This window comes from Syngnathus typhle, linkage group LG6, assembly GCF_033458585.1.
Source record: "Syngnathus typhle isolate RoL2023-S1 ecotype Sweden linkage group LG6, RoL_Styp_1.0, whole genome shotgun sequence".
Lineage (NCBI taxonomy): Eukaryota > Metazoa > Chordata > Actinopteri > Syngnathiformes > Syngnathidae > Syngnathus > Syngnathus typhle.
In genome coordinates this window covers 13958563-13982646 of record NC_083743.1, presented here as the reverse complement: position 1 = coordinate 13982646, position 24084 = coordinate 13958563, and the positions used below count along the sequence as shown (strand labels likewise).

Genomic DNA, 24084 nt, shown 5'->3' with positions numbered 1-24084 from the left:
TCAGCAACTTTAAACACGGAAGGTACCAGATTTATAGTAACCATTACAGTAAACACTGATAAAATAAAGATGGCAGAACCTGCCACTCATTAATCAAATATTCATTAATAAATCTCACAAATGAGAAACAAATGACCCTTGCTGGGTATGTGGAAATTAATTACCACTTTCCATGTAGAATAATGTTTTGTTTGACAAGCAACCATCCACACACATTCACACGTATTGACAATTTGGAGTCTTCGGTGAACCCATTATGGATTTTTTTCAAGTGTGGGAGAAAGCCAAAGTCACATGCCTACACAAGAGAGACCATGCAAATTGGTGCAAACGCTACACACGAGGTCCAGGGCCAATATTCAAAGGATCTTTCGCATGTGAGGCAGGGGTGGTAACCACAAACCACCAATCTACATCATTATAAACTGAATCTAATTAACACATTAGAAATAAACTGATTTATTTGGAAGTGGATACATCTAAACTCTGTATCCAGCTCAACGCGTTATAGGATTTCAGGACCATGGACAGTTCTGGTAAGTGTAGAAAGCCCGTATTAGTGGTCATTGCAGTGGTTCCAACAGAAACATACACTCGCACACACCCACACACACACTCCAATGTTTTTAAAACGAGCTGTAAAATAAATGAAGTCGGCGGTATGTCTGTTTCTGAGGCAGTTACATAGGATTACTTTATCATATAGGCTACATTTGCGCTGTGGGGGAAGAAAAGTGATGTTTCCCAGGGCGTAACTGACATGGCCCCTTCATATTCGTATATTCAATTCATGGCATTGAAGTACTAAAATATTCTGGCCAGATGTTTGTGGTCTTCTTTGTTGTTAATACGGCTGCAGTCTGAACTAAACCTGGGACAGACAGACTATATTGGACCATTGCATCAGGGTGGATTATGTTTGACGCAGGAGGAACCCTTTATTTAAACTTCTTAAAGGAAACGATCTTTTCCTCTTTGACTCAACGAGAATAAGATAAACTAGAGAAGACATTGGACATGTGATTAATGCAGACGGTCACAAGCGTGTAGAAAGTGCGTAAATGTGTCTTATCCGCGCCTCCCCTCAAGCACGGAATCACCGGCAACACAGGGAAGGAGAAAGTATATGGTGTAGAAAAGAGAGTGAGAGTATGACTAAAAGAGGCAGAGAGAGCAAGAGGGAGGAGGGGGCGCGCATGTCCAGTTGCTCCATGCAGTCTGCTCTCTATGCAAGCTCGCCAATCTTGCAACGACTTTCCCCACTCCTTCTTCCCGCCACTGTCTTTCCATGTGCGCCGCGCATACAGCTCTCTCCCGAGCGGACTGCGCACGCAGGCGGGGTGGGGAGATAACCGCTTGAAGCCCACCATGGAATAGGAATACTATCCTGGACAAAACATACAGTACACGGAGAAAACCTTCCTCTCTTTTTTTTCTGCCGTCTTTCCCTCCTTCCTCCCTGTCAATGTATCGCAACACTTTTTGAGGGGACCCGAGTGAAGAAACATGAGGATTAATATTTTCTCTTGGTACTTTCTGGGCTTGTGTTCCGTCCTTTGGGGTTTGACGACGGGAGCGTTCCCCAGCTCAGTGCAGATTGGTGAGTTGGAGAGCTTCTCCACCCCCCCACTCTCCATAGAGATGTGCATTTTCAAAGTCTCCAAGAAAAAGCATCTTACAAAAATGTAACGTTGTAACATTGTGAGCAATGATCTTTTATCCATTTATTTATTCTCAAAATCATAAATAGTCTACAACTACATAGAGTTTGATTTTGTCTGTGTGAATATTTAAAAAAAAAAGCTTTTCCTTCTTCAATCTTATCTCTCTTTAGACACTGCAGTATTTCCTCCCTCTCTGTTGCTCTGTCTCTCACCCTCAAGTTCTCTTTCCTTTACCTTCTCGTGAAAGCAAAACCTTCATTCCCGAGCACATGAATCCCCGAAAAGTGATAAAGTTTGCAAAATAGGGCTCGCCGTTGCAGATGACGCCACGTGCATGCGCGCTTGTGCTGTGCGCACACGCCACTGGCACGCAGTCAAACGTGTGATAATGAATTCACTGCATCACTCCTTGTGGGGGGCAGTAGAGAGGTCCTATAATGGGATTCATCTCCTTGACTCTGTACCTACAGCTGCCAATAAACTTCAGATGCTAAATATTTTTGAGCAAATTAGCATCCACTGCACGTCTGCATTGCCTTCTGGACCCATGGCTTTTGCAGGCAAAGGTGCTGTAAAAGGTGGCTGATCCTTGAGGGTCGTAACTATTGCGTTGCACGGCCATTCATGTGGCATGCACACAAACCCCACTTCATGTGTGGACCCGCTTGTGATAGGAGGTGAAGATTCTGCACACACACGTGACCTTTCTGTTTGCCTGGCTCGTTGTTCATTTCAAGAGTTGAGTACATACGTCGCCAGTGTAATTTGACAGAAAGCTTTGCTCTTTGCTAACATTAATTCTATTTGAGAGAACTGTATTAGAGTGGAAGCTCACAAGTCGAATGCAGGCTTTTCTTAGTTGGTCGTCTACCAGAGGTGGAAACAAATCCCATCTCGTATGTTGCAACTTTCCACTTGTCCTATGAGGATGAGACTTTTTTTTTTTTTCAAATCAGGGATTGGGACCATCAATGGCTCCAAACCAAAGTAAAAGCAAATGAACACTAGTTTGATCACTAAATTGTGTGATATGATGATTTTTGCACACAATACCCCAAAATGATGACCGTCTATTTTTCAGAACAAGTGCCACAAAAAAAGCCCCATAAAAATCGAAGGAACATCACAACATGTACCAAGTAATATTTCATGGTTACGAAGAGCACATCAGGAATGTTCGACTTTCAAGGTTCAACTGGGCGCGCTCCAAAACAGACTGCAATTTTGTGACGGAACACTTCCAACCACCAGGATTTGTTCTATTTGGAATGATTTAATTTACATTTTAATGATCATGCGTTAATCATTGTGAGTTAATTATATGAGATAATCTTAGAAAACTAGAAGCATGCAGGATGGACTCCTAGTGAGAAGAAGACACGCTCGCACAAATGTAGATGGCACCTTGTCATAATAATGGCTGGCTTCATTATGTGCTGCCTGCCGACTCCTCCCTTGTCATCTTTCCTCTTCCCCTCCCAGTCTTTTACTGTTAAAAGTCAACTCAATCACTTTGTTCGCAATCAGTTAAGCCTTCGAAGCGTTGATCAAATCTCAGAGGTTGATCTAATTGAAAAAAAATGCTCAATTTCAGATTTTTATTAAAAAAAAAAAAAAAGCACGAACGTAATAGAATTATATAAAACAAGTGCATGACTAAATGTATTGGGACACGATTCATCAATTAGAGGGTTGGACTAGTCCCATTAGTTGCTCCTCAATTGTGAGAACTCTTTGGCAAAGGCTATTTCTATTTCAACATTACAAACCAGTGTAAAGGCCACACTGAATCCTATCAATTAAGCACAATTTAGAGTAAATTACCAATGTGGGAGGGTGGGCGCACTCTAAAATCTTGCCTGGGCTGCCACGTTGGGTAAGACTTGCTCTCCGCGTGTGTGAACGGAGACTGTCGCTTTCATCACTGTTCATGTCCATGTACTTTAGTCTTATGATATTGCAAGATGATTTGTGTTGAAGTGTGTTAAAGTAGATGAATGATGTGTGGCCCAGTACATAAAGTGAGGTCCAAAAAGGCGTGATCAGACGTTTGGAAGAACTTGAGTGGCACCTGACCTTCAGCCCACCAAACACCTTTAGGATGTATTAGAACGAGTATTGTGAGTAAGGCCATCAGTTTCAACAAAGTGTTCTGGTGCCATTTTTGTGTCATGTGAATATATTGTAATAGTGCCAATAATTTTGTCCATTTCTTACTTTCACAATGTACAATATATTTATTTGGGTTCTTTCATATTTTTCATTATTTAAATTTTGTCTGCAAGGTCCCACAATCTTAATGTTATGTCATGATTAACGGGACATAACATGTCAACCATGTGTGTTGATTTCCTGTTCTGTTCCGTGTGCATGTGTTTATTCGCATATTGAATTAGCACTAATGATACGTCATATTTTATTCATTTTCACCTCATTGGCATCGTTGCTGGAATTAACCAGATTACAATGTCTCTGTTTTAGTTCATAAAAAGAGCCCCCCTGGGACTTCTTGTGAATTTCTAAAAGCTTTCCTATGCCAACAGTATGTGGCGTTCTGCTCTTCACAGTCATCCTGATCCCACCAATTTAGTTCTACATTTTGGATGGTTTAATTTTCTGCCATTTCTTTTATCTTTTATCGAATTCTCATTTGGTCAGATGGAATACGAGTCCCTCATTCTGAAAGGCCAAATTACACTTTGTATCCACATCGTCATCCCTTCTTTGTGCATGGCCTCTGCTCTTCCCTTTTGTGGCTGACACTTTTGTGATGTGGCCATCCTCTGTTATGTGTCACCTCCTCTCCAACTCATTATCGTTTTGTCTACTAACCTCTGACAGGCTAGTTATTTCTATTTTTTCCTTCCCCTTACACCCCGCTCCCTTTTTTTCTATTCACTGATATCCATGGATTTTCTTTCAAGGTTTTGTGAGTGTGCTGGAAGACAAATGACATTTATTCTCACAAATGGTAATGAAGATCTTAGTTGTATTCTCTCTTTCCTTATTTGTCATCTTCCATGTCTCATCAATCCTTCTTGGCACTTATATCTCTGTTTCTCCTCTCCATCACCTTTTCCTTTGCCTCTCTCCCTAGGCGGCTTGTTCATTAGGAATACTGATCAGGAATACACTGCCTTCCGACTAGCTATCTTCCTTCACAACACCAGCCCCAACGCTACGGAAGCCCCCTTCAACCTGGTCCCACATGTCGACAATATTGAGACAGCCAACAGCTTTGCAGTCACCAATGCATGTGAGTATCCAATCCTTCTCTCCACTCCGTAATGTGAATATTAATGGATATTTGGAATTTGAGCAGGTGCTGACTCTGCATTATGAGTTGCCATGTGTGGACATTGTCTTTTTTTTTTTTTTTTGCATTTCTGATTTCATCAAAACAAACCAAAAATAAAAGGGTGAACTTTAGTCAAGTTTTGCTGAGTCTGCTCCATTCTGCCTGGCAACAAGTGGCCCGGCAGAAGATATTATGATCAATTTTTTAGTGTTCACTGCATAGTTAAGATTTTATTTCAGTAGTGAAGTTTTATGATGGATATTAAGCGTGTTTGTTGTTTGTGTGATTCATTACATTCCTCTTTGAAAAAAAACCTTCAATTCCACAAAACCTTGCAGAGGGCTCATGAGGCCAATACAAAAAAAAAAAAAGAAATACTGTAACATTTCAAGCATTGTTCTTGTTTGATGGCTCTGCCAGCTTGGCCTTCTCTGAGGTCTCTGCTTTTTAAAAGCTGCTATTTTTCATAAATCCTAAATGAAAAAGTCTATATTGTGCAATCTTTTTAAGGATCTTTTTGTTATTTTGATATTGATGTGATATTGAATGTGCTAAAACATTACTCTAATTCGTCCCATTGGTGCTAACTCTACAGCATCACCAAATACTTTATACTATCATAAAAGAAGTCTGTGCGGATTGGCAGAAGCTTCTCTGTGTATTGATTTCCACCCAGGTTATTTGAAGCTAATCTTTTAATATCTGTTGACTGGGTACTTAAAGTAATCTCCACTTGTAACCCCAGTTGCAATGCTTGTATAGGCCAGTCAACAATTTCTTGGCGTCAGCTCAGCAGCAGAAGACATATTTAGCCTATTTATTCACACTCACATTCAAAGTTCAAATATTCAAGTGATCCCAAAAGCAAGTTCTTGGGATGTCTGAGGGAGGTGTAGATAACCTATGCATTTTTTTTTCTTTCATTTCCAGTGCATGCTTTGACTCATACACATTAACACACACGCATGCACACTGCTGCCAGTTAGCCATAAGAGGAGTGTCTGTAAAATGAAGATCTTCTAAGTGAAGCGTCTGACACTCAACAAGCAGTCTCTTGGTTCAAAGTCTCTCATCCTCTTCCTCCTACTCACTTTTGTCCTTCCCTTTTCCACTTCAATACTTTCCTTCTTTTTCTACTCGTTTAGTCCTCATCACGTTTTGCCGCCTCTCCCTCAGCACGGGCGTGGTGAATGGATCTCTAAATTAATCCATGGCTCTTGCTCCGGGTGGTGAGCAATGCCTCTGAATTAGAATAGGGAATTCTCCCTCTGACCTTCGTCAGGTCCTCTCTTTTCTCGTATTCAGAGTGCGTGAAGAGAGCATTTTGAATAAATTGCATTTCCTGCATTGTCACACATTCATATGATATATCCTCTGCTGATGTCTGTCTTTTTCACTTATTTACTTGGTAGGTGCGGAAATACAGTTTATCTATCGCATGATTTTTTTTTTGTATTGTTTTAGTTTGGCAAATACAGTTTCTTAAATGCGGCGGAACTGTGAGGTAGTGGTGGTTAGTACTACTAACTCATAGTTCTGAGATTTGGAATTTCAATCTGTCCTAGAAAGTAATGCAATATGTGTGTATACAAACTTGAGTCAATCTGAGTCAGGGGAGGATAATCAAGTGAGCGTGTGAATGTGCATGCGCAGTGAGAAAAGGAATCGATTTGGACAGAAAGCTGAGATGAATTAGGGACAAAGAAGAAAGAGACGAAGAGGATTTGCAACAAAGAAGCGCTTATGTGTGTTTCATCAGCAATGGATGTACTGAACCACAATCCTAATCTTGGTCGAGTATTTTTCAATTTTGGTATTCGTGGTTCAAAACGAAGAGCAATAATATCTATCTTGTAGCCACTGCAGTGACGATTGTGGTGTAAGTTGAGGTTTAGGTGGTTAACCATTGCTACGATCCATAGGCCCATTTGTCTTTTTGAAATTTTTTGGACTGTGCCATTGAGAATCATTTCAATCAATACTGTTTATGCTTTACTGAAGGATTGCATTTACATATAGGCTCGATTGACACTCATCTCATTATCTTTCCGCGCTAACAGCATCAAGCTGTGTGACTCGTCGAGATGCCCCTTTGCTCTCTGGTTCTGAGGACAATATTGGTGTTTATAATTGGATGGTGACTACAACAAATCTGAATTATGTAGCGGCACATCATTAGTTACGCTGCTGAAAAAAATATTGGCAACCTGTTACCGTTTAAATGACTTATTTTCATTATCAGTTGGGACAGTTCTATACTGATTTTCTCCAATTAAATTCAAGCGTGACTTGACAATAATTTTCACTGTTGGTGTCTTATAACAAAAGGTATAAAACACACGCACACGCACATGCACACACAAACAACAGAAAGTAATGGCTTGAATTAAACATTGTAGAGTGAGTTTAATTGGCTTTGTATAATTTGGTGTGAGTCAGTGTGCCTCATTGAGGAGCAATCTGTAAATGTTGTTGTTAACAGTCATAGACAGATTGTCTGTTGTAAAAACATTATGTTCCCTCTCTTGGTCTGCCTCTCTCAGAAAAGGACCGTATCCCCATCACAAGTTGTACAAATGTGAGAATTTTGACCTTAACCTGAATATTGACTGCATGGAAATAATCTTGGAGAAAATGTTTCACCTCATAGTGAATTTATGACACAATTTGTGTATTTGTATTCATATGTCATGCCGGGTATAGTCCGTCTTTGGTTTGACTAGACTCCAGTTTCTCATGACCCTGAACAGAAGAAGCAGTCTCGAAAACAGATGTACGGACGCCCTTACCATATATCTGCAAAACACCATTTCTTTCGAAGTCAATGCATTTAATGGGTCAGTCAACCTGTGTAGATAAGGTGAGACACTCTGTAAGCCAACTGCGTGATCATCATGTTTTCTGTGGTTATGAGTCTTCTTAATGGCTACACAAGGGAAATGGAGTGAAATAATATCTCAAAACCTGGCAAGGCAGGGAGATTTACTATCCGACAAGCCTGCGTTTCATCATGGTGCTTACATACAGAAGTGGCTGGTAGACTGTTAGCAAATGTTAAATGTGTATTCTGGTATCGGGATATTGAGTTAAAATGGAGCCTGGCAATGATGAATTCATTTCACATTTATAATGTAAAAACACAGGTGTCAAACTCAAGGCCCGGGGGCCAGATACGACCCGCCACATCAGTTTATGTGTCCCGCGAAGACAAATTGTGCATCAAATTTGTGTGTCATTACTAAAATTGCAAATTGTCTTCACTTTTAATAATATCTTTTTTTTTTAAATATTTGACCAGTTTTTACTCGTCTGATTTGAAAACCAGTTATTTGTCAGTTTGTTTTGTATCTTTTACTGTATATAATATGAGGTGCTCATACATTTATTTGGGTTGACAGTCAAAATGGCCCTCTGAAAGAAGCTATGACTACAATGCGGCCCGCGAAAAAAATGAGTTTGACACCCCTGGTTTAAGAGCATGACTAAAATTTCGAGTTTGAAGGTTGAAGTCATGTACAATATGATTAAAATCTTGTTCTTTCAACACAGTGGTTGCACCTTCACAGTGGTGATGCATCAAAAGTGTCCAGATAAACAACATTGATACACATTTCTAAATACATATTATACATCCACTTATTCCTGTTCAAGGTCAAGGGGAAGTTGGAGTCTCCCCATTCCTCCCCATCTCAGACCATAGGGTGAGAGATGGCCTTTAAATAGATCTCATTGGCTGGATTGGATCAGCAGATATTTTGCATTTTACCTAAAATTGGTGAACGGTTGTAGTGTCATAATTCGTAGATCAGTCACGTCAGACTTTCTACCATTAGCCGTGTATTGAATATTAATCTTCCACTTTGTAAGGAATATTAGCCTTCATGCTAAACTACTGTGTTAGTATGTGTTCATCCCTTATCCAATTTCTATACTGCTTATACTCAGGTGAGCTGAAGCAGGGCAGAGAGTTGAGTTGTCACATTCAAATATCTTTAGAACCGATAACCTTATTGATCCATTAATCGGCAGATTTTGGGGTTTTTGCAATAAACTGTTTTATAAACTATTTTTAGCGATCAAGGAACACGAGAAGAAATGTATTTATTCGCTGACGTTTTTTAAATTGATTCACTTTCTGGTTTGGTCTTTGTTTTGCAAAACTAATAAACAATAAAATATTTAGAGCTACAGTATTTCTAATCAATGAAGTAAATCACCTTCTTTTTGCGCAACTGAAAATGTTTAGTGCACGCACACGCACGCATGCACACACACACACACACACACATTGGTCGTTTAGCATCACAACACGTGTCAAACTCACTTAATTCTTTTTTGCCTCGATAACAACTGCACACTGAACGGTGTTCTGTTCTTTTGTATGTGCGCACAAGCAAGGTGGCTCCCTGGCGGTGTGTTGTTCCGTGCTAAGTATTCCTTTATCAAATCATGTTATTGTAGACACAGCACAATCCAGCAACTAGGAAGTAATATCAAGTCTTGTGTTGCAATGGAGCTATACATTTGTTCTGGTTTATCTGATTTCATTTAGTAGACCAATAAAAAGGATTGTTTGTTTGTTCAACTCAACACTTTCATTAGAAAATCTGCTGCCAGGGAAGGATGCAAAACATTTGCCGTGAAAGGATTATTTGACGGTAAATAATGCAATGCAAAAACGATTGGCAATTGCATTATAATACATTGTAGTTTCACTGAAATGTGTAGACAAGGGACCAACTGTGATAACATTTACCAAATATATGAAACCAATGACAAAATCATTTTAAATAGATCATTTCTTCTCGTTGACTGGGCTGCATTATCTGCCGGTTAGGCTTTCTTTCCAGGCATGAATAATTTTCAATCAATCCAAGAGTTGGGTCATGAAATTATTGGATTTTTGAGGGAATTGTTTGCTTCTGACAGATCTATTTGTCATCATGCCCACTGTGCTTCTAAAGAGGGAACACTGTCTGTAGACTACTTGACGCAAAGAATGAAAGACTTGATTGATGATGGGATGATTTCTTTTTTTTTTTTACACTGATATCACATATTGAGTGCAAGATTGTATGATGAAGTGATAATGGCCAAATACCTTTGTAGCAGCTTTGAGGAAATGATTCTGGTGTTTACAGCGACATTGGTACTCACATTAATGAAATTATTTTTTGTCAGTCTGCGGTTTTGAGGCAAGAAAGGAAGCAGAAGGACAATGAGCCCTAATGCAGAGTTTTAAAGACCCACAAGCTCAGAGCTTCTTGAGGAAATCCTCCCAAAACACTCAGTAAAGACCTGTCTGGTTCACCCCATTGACACTTTTCATTAAGTTGTTGTGGCTATGTAGGGGACATCTTGTAAATGCCGAGAATGAGCTCAGTATTGCTGCTGTGCTTTAGAAACATCTGTATGCTTGCCAAACTCAACTCATATCAAATGCTGTTTTTTTTTTTCTGTTTTTTGAACGTCACACAAAGGTCATACAGACCCAAATAGGGGTAAGGGAGAAGAGAGAGGGGTATACATCGCCATCTTGCTTATTTGTCCAAGTTTTGGTTGTAATGAAGAGTGAATAATGTCTTTACAGCAGGGCTGTGGACTCGGTCAGATTTTTGCACCGAGTCCGAGTCCGGCCTCTTGACCACCGAGTCCGAGTCAGGCTGTCCATTGATGATTATCCGAGGAACAAAATAGCTAATTATATATGCAGAACAAACACAACTGCTTTCACACTGGCTGGTTCGGCTTATATAGGATCCCTTGCTGAGAGCGCGGACGTAAAGGTGAGGCGACGTTCCAATCGGACGTCGGATCGATAACATTTTCCCTGCCCTACCGGAGTTGTGCTAGTTCATAACGTAGATCACTCATGGCGTAGTCATAAATGTACAGTTGACAATTTAACCGATAGAAGTGGATACATTGGAACATAACCTACACTCTAATATATTATTTGACATGGTATTAAATGCATGGCTTTACAAAAATAGTCATTGAAGCCCACCCTTAGCCCTGAGTGCCATTGGCATGAGGCAAAACGCTTGAAAACACACACTCTCGCCCAATTAAATAACCATTCTGAAACACAGGACATGTAAAATCATATATTTTAATCATTAATTAGACCATTATAGCTCAGACATTTATCTAAACACAAATAATTAGTGACAACTATCGAAACACATCAATGATATAAGCTGGGTGACATAATCGTCCTTGACATTGGTACATAATGTAAACATTAGCCTAAGTGCAACTCAACGTGGCCGCATTGATCGTAAGCAGGGCTGTGGACAGTATTCCTACGCGCATTCTCAGCAGCATGATGAAAATAAAATTGAACGTATTTTTTTTATTGTCGGACTCGGTGGACTCGGTCAAAATCAGCACCGAGTCCGAGTCCGGCAAAAATGACAGAGTCCGACCGAGTCCGAGTCCCCGAGTCCGAGTCCACAGCCCTGCTTTACAGAATACACTAACAGAGTGGAAGCTCCCCCCAGGTAATCTGATTTAATAAGCAGACTGGATTTTTTCAGCCCGTCAATATAAACATACACACGCACTCACAATTTCCATGGGCCTTCATTAAAGTCTCGATGAAATATCTATCACAGCGGGCAAGCTATTTCAAATGTAAACATCTTATGTACAATTTTGTTTTTACACTGCAGCTTTTGCAAGATGAAAAGCATGACAAGAGAGGACAGTGGATTTTAAGTGTTACATGCCACCTCATTCTGAACACAAGTCTAGACGGGATAGAGTCATGTTCACTGTAATTGCCTACAACGTCTTTGCGTTGTCCCTCACTTGCTCATTTCTCCGCTCTTGTTTTCATGTTCTAATCAAAGCATTTCCATTTACGGACTTTCCTCTCGTCACTTTTATTCCTCCCAGTTTGTGTCTTGACGCTGAGAGGCATAAACGTTCACAAGCATGTAATCACAAACAGAAGTGTTGCATATTTTAGCATTTTGGATCCGGTTTTGGAGAAAGTAGTTGCCGACAGCACTGACATTACTTTACAAAACAACTACATTCATTCAGTGTTTGAAATTACAAATGATTATCTTAAAGATGACAACCTGCTTACAAGGAACAGTTCGGTGCTTCGACTTACTCAACTACAATGGAACCCAGGTGCTAGCCTGAAAACAAACCTTCCTTTTCTTGTTCTCTTTCTGTGTCTCACTCACTCAATTCCTTCTTTTATTGCATTGAAGGAGAAAATGCAACCTAAGAATCCACCATAATGTCAATAAACAATGTACAATCAGTGGACAGCTTTCTAGATCAAACCTTAGGTCCCAATAAATGAGACCCACTGCAAAAGCTGTATTAAAAAGATTTATCCTTCACAAAAATAACATTGCTCGCTTGCACTGTAGAACTATTTTGGCAATTGCCCTTTGTGTGTACCGTCATTTTCGGACTATAAGTCGCGTTTTTTTTCATAGTTTGGGTGGGGGGGGGGGGACTTATACTCAGGAGCGACTTATGTTTTTTTCACAGATTTTTACTTGATCATTAACACATCACTTACTTACAAGTATAGTTGACCACTTCACATGTTATTTTTAGTATAGTTGATCACTTCACATGCTTTGATATCTTTATCTTGAACATATTCAAAACATGAAAAATAGAGAGAAAAAAACAAATAAAGTAATTAACACTTCAAAGCGTGTGTTCCAAATGAAGTGTCTGTACACATGTATTATGTCCATAGCTTTATGTTGTGGATGAAAGTAAGGGCATTTGTTAATATTGATAAGTGCACATATTTAAAGATGAGAAGCATGACCTTTACCACAAACGTACGTGCGCCACACACATGCTGACACGGTTCTATTTGGTGTTTCCATTCTAATTTCGGGACATACATAGTAGATATAGCACAACACTGCAATGTGTACTCATTGATAGCATGACAACACAGCCCTCAAAGCCAGAGTCAGCCTTTAAGCATTGCATCCCTAATGGCCCATTGCTATTCTGCAGGGGTAATAGATTCTTTGGTAACCACCAGGTAATTCATCATACTTACAAATACGGAGAGACAGAGTAGGAAGCAAAAAGCTATTAAATCTATCAGAGAAGGTCCGGTGCTTTTATGAAGAGAGGAATGCTTTCATGGAAATAGAAGGAAAACAATTAATTATGCAGTCTCTGGTGATTATCACAGGGGGCAGATGCCCAGAGCGAATGAGAGAGAATGAACGCATATGTGCACAGATGCATGGACTTGTCTTCTAATATGTATGCGAGGCAGAGAGGCAGCTGCTGAGCAGCAATGGACAAGTTTGTGTGTTTGCTTATAGGTCAGCGTCTATTGGACAGCATTGGTATTTCTCTCTTTAAACCTGCTGGTTCACCTGTCTGAGCGTGTGTGTGTGTATATCACTGTTTGCCCACTCACACTCTAACCTCTTCACTCTGTGGAAGTGGAGTGTGTCAAATAGCGTGTGTACCACACACACGTGAACGCACACGCAATAATCAATTGGGCCTTTCAGACAGTGACGGATGGACACTCCGTTGTTTCTATTTTTACCCACCAGCTCAGCATGTGTGTGCCTTTTTATCTTCGTGGGAATCATACACTTATATCATTATACAAACCAGTACATCGTGTGTCAGCCTTGGCTTTTTTTTTATCTGGGGGATATTTATGCTTGTATGCATTCTTGATACATTTGAATAATTGATGACCAGTGTGTGTTTTTGCCTTGGCAGCAGGCCAGTAGGTTTCCCCCAGCCACCCGGAAGCAGCAGTAAAGCACAGCGCCAAGTTACAAATGGCGGCCCCACAAGGAGACTCCAAGCCCTTTTTCTAATCATTCTGAAATGTGTCAAGGCAAAACAAGATCAAATATGAAAATAAGTGGAGTCAACTTACCAGAATGTCTCATTGGTGAGCTACTTTAGCTTGATTTGTTATCCCAAGAGATGCCTTCAAAAAAAGAGAAAAATCAAGGAAGACATCTGGTTAAGATGATGAATAGTGGAGAATATGCACCGACTCAAAATTCGGAGCACTTCGTCAAAAAGCAAACATATAAAGCTAGCAGCACAAATTAATTGGACACGCAATTAATTTTACATGATGTTTTCATACAGTGTTGACAAAATTTACACAGTTCAAGCTCATGACCAGCTAAACATCCAACGTGCAAGTAACTAATGTGAAAGAAACACTGCAGGTCTATTTCAATCTTGTGACTTTATATTACATATTTTGGGACTCTATATTTCCATGTATTTTCGAGAGATCAAAAATCAGTACAGTCAACCTCAGATACTCAAATTTGCAATATTTGCAGATATAAATAATACTTTTTCTAACTGATAGATGAATTTTGTTATATTTTGGTGGGATCTGCATCTTTGTTTTCTTAATTTACGCCCATTTTGGGGTAAAAATAATTTTGGGGGTTTCGAAATTGTAATAGTTTTCTGCCAAATGCGTTTTATTGGCTGTAAATTAAACTAAGTGTTTGGTTTGTATCATATATAGTCCAATATCGCCAACATTGTCTGTATCAGCCCTTCATTTAGAGAGGTTTTAAGTCAGTAAATGAAAACTAGCTGAGCATCCATATTACCTCTTGGCAGTGTGGAAATAGTTCAAAACAAGGTCAAATTTCATCCCATCTGGGGCCCGTTTAGTTGGAGGAGTCACCAGAGGCTGTTCACTAAATGTGTTCACCAAGTGCCTAAAGGAGCCCACTGCTGTTGTTTTTCATGCAGCCTGTAATTCTCTCCAACTGACACAGAGTTCGCAGATTGAGGTTGTTTTTGTATAAAAAAAAAAAGTACTTGTAAGACTATTTTCAGCCCATCTGCATCCATATGTCTGGCAGCAAATGCTCTTCCTAATGATATTGTATTTCAAGAAGCCGTCCATTAGCAGCAATTACACAATGTTAACGAGGCGCTCCACTCTGAAAAGCTTCTTTGGAAGTCGACAGAAATGAGGAGAAAAATGTATTACTGCACTTCATTAGATATCACTAAAAATCAAGTAAGACCCAGTACAAGTGCTTAATAGCATATTAGATCTTTACAAAGATGATGATGTATGGTTCTGATTTAGAATGTCAGCACGGTATCTATAATGTGTTTTTTACTTTGTGGCAGTATCTGGTTGCCCTTGGCAGGCAACTGAGATACCCCAAATATTAGGAATACCTCTCAGTATGATCGGGTCTTCATCAACAAAATTTTCTAATTACATTAACAGCTCTTATCAAAATACTGATGGTATGGCTCTTAACTTTTGGTCTTGATGCATCTTGTTGGAATTAATTTGGCTGACATACGAGCTAAGCCAAACCTCATCCATCCAACCATTTTATATAGGCTCCAGCTTATCCGAGAGTTGCAGCTGCAGAGCTGACTTTGGATGAAAGGCACACCTTCACTGGTTGCCAATCAATTACCACGCACATAATTGAACCCACACTACTCCACAGTAATGAGAAACTTTCAGGACAACCTACAGAGATTTGCAGCACTCTGTCTTTCAGGCCTGTATGGCAGAGTGGACAGACGGAAGCCACTTGTTTCAAAGGCACCTGGCAGCCCGCTTGGAGTTTGCCAAAAGGTACATGAAGGCACCGACACTGCCTATCCAACCAGACAGAGCTCGAGAGGTGCTGCAGGAATGGACAAAATTCTCCAAAGATAGGCGTGCTAGGCTTGTAGCATCATATTCAAGGTGACTTGAGGCTGTAATTACTGCCAAAGAGGCATTAAAAAGGCTGTGAATACTTGTGCACATGCGATGGCTTAGTTTTTAATTAAACTAAAATTGTAAAAATTACAAGAAAAACTCCTATTCACATTGTCATCTTGAGGAGTTGGGTTTAGAGTTTTAATGGGAAAAAAATATTTTATTCCATTTTGTGATGAGGCTATAGCATCAAATATGATTAAAGTGAAAGGCTGAATACAATGTTAACAAGTATCATATCATAAACAAACATAAGGTCCAATTTCTTTACGAGTGACACGTTTTCAATTAATGCCAACACAAGCTTGATAAAGATCTCTATCACCTATTCAGCTACTTGATGATAAAGTTAGCAATCTTCAATCCACCGAAACCCTTATTGTTGTTTGAGTGATATTGTGCTGTGTACAGTATTATCTAACATGGCTGATTATGTTTTTTGAGAGAGTGGCAGAGTCTGTTTCAAAGATCATCGAGCAGACTGATGAGAGGGTGGAGATTATTACAGTGTCTTATCTTGCCCATATCACAGGGACTCAGAATTACACACACAGTTAAATTCTTCCTGACTCAGACACTCAATCACACACCTATTGACACACACGTTGTCTAGTTCATTCACCCATCCTCCCTCCCACGGGCTGGCTCCCTCGCACACATCGTCCCGCACACATGGTCACACGCCGGAGGGGATGATGGGATGATAGTACAGATGGCTTACTAGAGTAATACTCTCCATATGGGAAGGTAATATCATCGGAACAGTCGTCTGGGGAGAGAGAGTGGCTGATTAGATCGGGAGAGGAGAGATGCTACATGATTCAACTGGACTGCTTTTAGTCGTATAGAATAGGTTCGGATTTTATTAGTGGTAACAAATAAGTATTTTTAAAAAAAGGGAGACAGAATGCGATCATGTTGGATTTTTAGCGGTTATATTGTACATACTGTTTAAAAGTAATTATGTACAAGGCAAATAAATCTACAATAATTGGTGTCTGCCACTTAGCTAATGAATATTTAGACTCTTTACATTCTCACCTCGCTTGTGTTCCTTTTCTCTGGCTACTCTGGTTTCATTTCATATTTAAAAGACATGCATGGTTGGGTAACTGATGACTCGACAGGGTGTCCCAAAAGTCACTATCCCATTCAGTATTATTTCATTTCAGGTATCATACCATTAACTACTTAGGCTGAGCAGTTTTGAAAGCATGTAATTTCCTTGCCTATGGTTCACCAATTGACATTGGAACAGCATTGCAAAATGGCAAGATGTTCCCAATCGCACTTCAGCATGAGGTTGCAAAGCTTTATACCCATCGCACCGCTCCATCAGGTAGAACAGTTTCCGCAATCAATATCAAGTTTCTCGGAACAGGATATGTCCTTATAAATTGTCACAACAGAAAGCCTATTACAACCAACACTGATGAAAACACCAAACTCCTCCAACAGGCATTCATGCAAACAAGGAAAGTCCATCTCGAGTGTTGCACTACTAAAACTTGACCCGTATTGGCATCTGCTTGTTGAAATGCTTCAAGCAGAGTATTATGATGTTCAACAACCCGAAGTCGGCAGGACCCCAGTGCTTTGTGCCAGGAGACAATTTTTCAACACTGCTCCAATATCACTTGGCAAGTCATGGGCAAGGGAAAGACTTAAAATGTCAAATGCTGATTGCTTCCAGTCTGTCTGAATGATATCTGAAAGGTAACAGGAAACGCATATGACTTTACTGACACCGTGTTAATCGTCACAGATGTGAATGTGAGTGTGAACCTGTATACGCCCTGGGATTGGTTGGCTCGACTCCAGGGTGTGCCCCACTTCCTGACCAGTAAGTTGGCATAGGCTACATCTTGAGTGCAAGCAGTACAGAAAATGAATGTCTGGATAAAGGGAAACACATAGGCAAATAAATATGACTGACACTGAGCAACCCAATAAATATCAATCACCAGAAAAACTATTGTGTAAGATTTTTGAGTAATATCCAGTAACATCCGTCTCTTAATCACTTCAGTGGTAGACCACTGGGTAAAGACTTCATGCTTGTTTTTAATGATGTTTAGTTGGGAAAAAAAACATCATATTACCAGTTGTGTGCTTCAGGGCGTGGATGCTGTGGATGCTCAATACAAAGCTTCCAGCTGAGAGAAAATGGAAGATGGGAGAAATGATACTGGATAAACACTGTACACTAAGCACACAGTGAGCTGGGGAACATGCCATATTTTTTATTACTCGTACCAACATGGGTTATTTGCTCCCATTCGTTGTATGAACGGGAGTGCAGTGGATCATTCTTATGTCACTGCTTTAGTCTGTCTCCAACCATCGATCAAATAATTTGTAATGTCGCACGCATGGACGCGAATCACTCATTTGTTGTCAAAATAATACATTTACTGAAACACATAGCACAACAGCGGCAGTTACTGTCAGACCCGGCAAAACTCCCGCTCACTGTCTACTAACTTCCGGGTACAGAGGACCCCTGTAGTTGTCCCGGGTGCCTTATTCAAATCCTGATCACTGATACAATACAGTACTATTTGTATATAACGTGTTCGGAAACATATTCGCAAAGTAATTAAAAAAAAAATACTGAACATGGCAGGTGAATATGAATGTCCATTCAAATGTCCCAAAAACCACTATGGGCCCCACACTAAACATCCTGCACGTCTGTTCAGATACTATCAATACTACAAGGATTTGTGCGAGCAGTTATCTGCTGTTTGTTTGTGACTGTCTCCACGCAGAAATCATAGCCGCAAGAGTGACATAAAATATGTCATAACGGAGCCAGGTCTTTGGAATCTGGCCATGCAGATACCGCTCTGAACGTGAACTGTTTATTTATAAGCTTAGTGATGAACACGCTGACATTTGTAAGGTAAACGTGTTCTGATAAAGGGAGCATTCAACAACCTCTTATTGATGTTGCCTGCAAAAGGATGCTTAATTTAGCGTTTGAATTGAAAAATACATTTACCAGTGACGGTGTAAATGTGCATGTGAATGGTTTTCTGTCTCTGCTGAAAATGTAGTGATTAAACAGTGACCAGTTGAGGTCTTATCATCCGAAATAGATTCCAGCTCCTTACAGAATCAGGATGAGAACAAGTGAATAGATGTTATACGAACATTTTGGGACTATCATGAGAAATTGTTCCATCATTGGTCGTCGCTTGTGACTTTTCTGCACATAGTCATTTTTTCCCACTGGCCTAAGCAAACCAATATAGCGCTGAGTGCAGTGTTCAAGGCCATCTCCAAAGTAGCTGTTATATGAAGAAGTTGAGTTGGAACACTACTGACTGCAGCCCACTCATAGAATACTCGTTTGAGAAAAATACACACTACTGCCACCTTCAGTTCAAATGAAAATGTCTTTTCAATTACCTAAAATCTATTAATGGTGGGATATCAAATACACAAAAAATTAGATGTGATACAAAATGTGTAAGTATGACACTTGTATGATCTAGGCCCCAATCACCTAAAAAAACCAGTAGTAAGCAGATGGGCCCACCAGATTCCTCCAGTGGAAAATTATTCGTTTTTTTCTTTTTCTAAACAAGTCAGGGCTTATGGCAAGATGTAGCAAGTGTGAGCACTGGTGTAAATGAGCTGTTTATGGATCTGTGTGATCAAGATAGGATTACAAGCCAATGTGTTTTTATTAACTTTTGCAAGTAGCCAAACTGGGAGGATTGCATTTTAATCTAGAATTGACCCTGACTGCATTAGTTGGGAAGAATTAATTGGAATGTGATTAGCATTCATCAGCAATGGCTGACTCTGTGACTCTGTGCTTGGGGACAAGTACAGACTGTTCAATATACTGCTGCCTTGCAGCGTGTATGAGTGTGTGTGTGTGTGCGTGCGTGTGCGTGTGTGTGTGTGTGTGTATGTGTGTGTGCGTGCGTGCGTGCGTGCGTGCGTGTGTGCGTGCGTGCGTGCGTGTGTGTGTGTGTGTGTGTGCGTGCGTTAATTCCCATGGGAATGGAGAGTGGAGAACTGTGGACAAATTGATGTGTGTAAAATAGGGGTGTAAATCGCGGGTTTTGTCACGATACGATATCATATCGATACAAAGAACTACAATACGATATTTGCCGATACCTTAAAGCCTGCTGCGATTAATTTACGATATATCACGATATAGTGCTCTACGATCGATATATTTTTTTTAAAATAAAAAATATAGAACAATATCCTGATTTATAACAATTTATACGCAAAATCAACAAGGTACTGCAAACTCTATTTAGGAAATTACAAGAGTATTGTAGTATACAAAGTGCTTATTTTAACACTGAACTTTGATGTCGTGTTTTTTCTTTAAATGTGCGGCGAGATTTGTGCTCCCTGAATATTTGATCACCGCATGGCAGGATTTACAAACTGCACGTGTCTTGTCCGTTGAGCCATCTTTTCTTTGGAATCCAAAGTGCTTCCAAACGAATGACTTGAAGCCTAAAGGGGAGCAAATTTCCTCGTCTTTTTGGACACTAGCCATAGCACCAGCCCAGGAGCCGCGTACTAGTTGTCGACTCCCCTTTCACGTGCCTCCTTTGCTCACAACACAACAATGCCGCGCGCACTGCTCCCGGAAAGAGGAAGCAAGCAACAATGAACTGGATTTCAAAATAAAGTCGCGTGTAATGTCCGAGGTCAAACACGGCGATATAAATCGATGTTTACGTTTAGCATCGATGCCAATAAATCGTAGAGCAATATATCGATTAATCGATGTGTATCGGTGAATCGTTACACCCCTAGTGTAAAATAATACAACAGGAGAGGTCTTGCCTTTTCAGAAATTCTACAGTAACTCCTTTCTCAAATGCTGAGATCACCAACTAACTTGAGTTCATGATAGCTATGTAGTGTAAATGCTACAGGAAAAGCAACTATAGCTTTTCTCAGTGATTGCATATTGATGACAAACATTGTCACAATTAGTCTATAAGATATGTAACCACACTTTTGATCGTTTCAATCTCTCCGCCATGATTGTTAATTATTAGGAGCACCGATGTTGCAGTCGGTGTGCTCCGTGAGAGTGATCCAAAAGCTACTTATTTCTCTCATCCAATAAAAACTCTTGCCGTTGCGGCAAAAAGGAGTGTAAAATGATTAGACATGCCCGGAGAGTGAAACGCTCCAATGTGATGTTAACGTAGGAATAGAGCTAACCCAATGTGATGGATGCAGGCTTGAGCTGTGCAAGTTTGCGGTGAAAGTAAAACTTCACTCCTTGGGGCCCTCAAACTGGAGTTGACGGTCAGCACACAAGACAGTGACACCCAAATAGATGGGGCTTAGACTTAGTCCATATTCAAACACACACATCACTGATAAATTCTAAAAGAATCATAAATTATGAACATATGCAGAATCTTGTCACTAAAGAATATTTGGAGGTTGCTCAAGGACACTTCAGCACAAGAACACAAGCCTTTGTGATCAAACCACCACTTATGCATTCATGAGCCAAGCACCCCTACCTCACAGCAGTCACAGCAGACTGTCTTCTGTTCAGCAAAATTGAATTTAAGATGAATGATTCAAAGTGTCAAATTAGATTTTATTGAAAAGAAGAATTTGTGTTGGAGAGAACAATAGGAGTGGAATAATAAGGAATTACCAAGGGGTCAAGGAGTGAGATTGCAGGTGAGATAAGTGTTGGCATGCTTTCCCTAAATTACTCAGCAGTTTATCTATTGCATTAATCTGTGGCTCTCTTCTGACAAAAGGGCTCACATTCAAACCATTGTGTGTGCGTGTCACACATTTACTGTGAAGATATCCTTGTATGTTTACACAGTAGCGTGTTAGCTTTTGATGCATCCTCTCATAACTTCCAAGTTTTGATGAAACATGTTTTACGGAGGAACTGGATCAGTCACCTTGAGTCTCTCGGACTTACGTCTTTGATTTTCACTGAGCCGTGCTTGATGAACGGAGCTATTTTGTTTTCCCATGAAAGGGGCACCAGCTGCAGTACCACCTCTGGCAGCGGACACTCATCCAAGCCCTCCCTGCTGCATTCATATCTGAAATCAGCTGAAAAGCGGCCAAACTTGCAGGGCTCTCGCTTGCTTGTTTGTCACACAAACATCAAATAAGGCCACTCGTACATATTGTATCATCTCCATGAAACATTCGAATTAAAGCCCTATTTTGTTTTTACATTACGATCACGCCATGTACAAATAAAAAAAGACCTAATTCAAAAAAATGCTTTTAGATAGATGGTTATAAAAAGGCTAGCTCAAGGTCATTAGGCAACGTCGAGTTGACAGGATGAGCATACTTAAACGTTTATACAAGATAACGCAACTGCTAGCTAAATGAAAAAGATGCCACGGGAGAGGCTCGTGACTGTCCGTTTGGAGGAAGACCACATCAGACTACCTACATACTACATGAATCGAGTGGGCACCCTATCCTCCTTACTCCCCTCCTACCTGTCTTCAGTGATGAATGGTTTCGATATCAGCGGGGCGTGTGTGTGATGAATGACTGCTCATACAGGAAAGACCCGCTACAGCTCAGCGACTGTTAGTAGCGCTGCAAGTTGACTGGGTTACAGGCCTAAAAGCTTAATGTGACACATTAGGGATCGAGGTCACTGTTTCACACAAACAACACAATATACACATGTGCCATGTTTAGGGCTAACACAGGGGTGGGCAAACTACGGCCCGCGGGCCACATCCGGCCCACGGGACCGTTTAATCCGGCCCGCCAACCCTGAACAAATTGTATTATTAAACTTTTTTTTTTTGGTCATTTTGCCTGCAATGACTGCGTTTTCCCAGTAGATGGCGAAGCGCTCGCCTGCACATTTACTACCGGAAGCCGTGTCAGAAAGCTCGGTGCACACTCACAAGTGCGTGTACGTACTCAGTAGTACGGACTTGGCGCACTCTCGCTCTATTCGTATCAGTCCCGAATTTAGAGCGGGAGCTTTGACGACAGCATTCTTATAATTCGCGCGCTGAGCTTTCATATGCAGTTTTGCGCTAAAGCCACCCACAAACCTTCCCCTGGAATCCTTCCATTAAAATGAGTGGCCCGAAAAAAAGAAGTGAGTGCCGAATGTTAAAAAAGAGTGGACAATTTGGCTCGACGTACGCGACGTGACGTTCAGCCACATCAACATCAACCCATCACAGATCAAGGTAAACGGACCAACACCTCGGATCTCGCCTAAGAATTGCCACAACAAATTTTACTCCAGACTATGACGCACTAGCAAAAAAGGGAGACCAACAACACTGTTCCCACTGAAAATGAACGGGAGGCTCTCAAGTTTATTGTAAAAAAATGCATTTTGAATATGATTTGTACACATAGCAGGGATTGAAACTAGCGACCATTCTCATTTTCAAACAATGCAGGATGCTCAAGGACATTGATGCACCACCTATTTGCGACTAATCTTAACCTGTAAAGTTCTTAAGGCTTACTTTAAGGAGGTGTTTCCCGTTTCCTCACCTCTGTTACCAGGTGTTTGCGAGTTAAAACTCTGCTCTGATTTTCAGATACCCCTCACCGTGTTGCTGTTTTGATTACTTTATTTGGATGTATGCTTTCACCGATTCTTCAAGATGATATATTTGGTCAGAATGTTTGCCGTTTGATGTGATCTCATAAGATAAACATCTTTCATTAATCTGACCTGCAGGCACTGAAGTGATGGAGATTGTTATTCATAATAACAGTGTCGTATTTTATGAGAATCACTGATAGCAGTCTTTTAGTGAATTATTATTATTTTTTTAATGCTGTTAATAAATGCATTTGTTTTCAAAAAAATTGTTTGGAATATCCATGCTTTACTACCTACTAAAGGCCAAGATCTTTTATGCAATGACCTTTACAGGTCGCTTATATGACTTCACACAACGCCTACGTCCATCTGCTCCTTGTCCGGCCCTCCGGTCCAAATTTAGAACCCAGTTCGGCCCGCGAGTCCAAAAGTTTGCCCACCCCTGGGCTAACATCTTTAAGGCATCACTGATGAAGCAAACTTTCTGCAGTGCAATCAATATGGAGCCTTAACGGGACTGTGTGCATTCCCATGTGTGAAACCGCTGTTAGGTAGGTAGGGATCACAGCCGATTTGCATTCTTTTTGTCAAAAGGAAGTCCTCAAAGATTTAGAACTTGGTGAACGTGCAATAAGTATTTAAGCAATAACAGAATTATCAAATTATAACGCAAGATGAAGATTTAAGTGTCTCATCTACAACCTGCCTTTTCGTAAACGGTTAATATTTCCTAGTTGGCCAACTTTTAATGGGGAGACCTTTTCATTGTTTGCATGTTTTGATTGCTATTCTTAATCCATATTCATCA

The 24084-nt window shown here is 40.3% G+C and overlaps 1 protein-coding gene across 3 annotated transcripts in view; it reads left to right on the top strand.

The window, feature by feature from the left end:
- The first annotated feature begins 1224 nt into the window (after positions 1–1224).
- Positions 1225–24084, top strand: part of gria4a (glutamate receptor, ionotropic, AMPA 4a) — a 73001-nt gene continuing 50141 nt past the window's right edge. For 2 of the 3 annotated variants that reach the window (XM_061281434.1, XM_061281435.1), the window contains exons 1-2: positions 1226–1600; positions 4762–4920. In XM_061281434.1, the coding sequence (XP_061137418.1) occupies positions 1507–1600; positions 4762–4920 (253 nt within the window). In that variant the 5' untranslated portion in view covers positions 1226–1506. Of the gene's footprint in view, positions 1601–4761; positions 4921–24084 lie in introns of all 3 variants that reach the window. The other variant, XM_061281436.1, reaches the window with a different exon arrangement.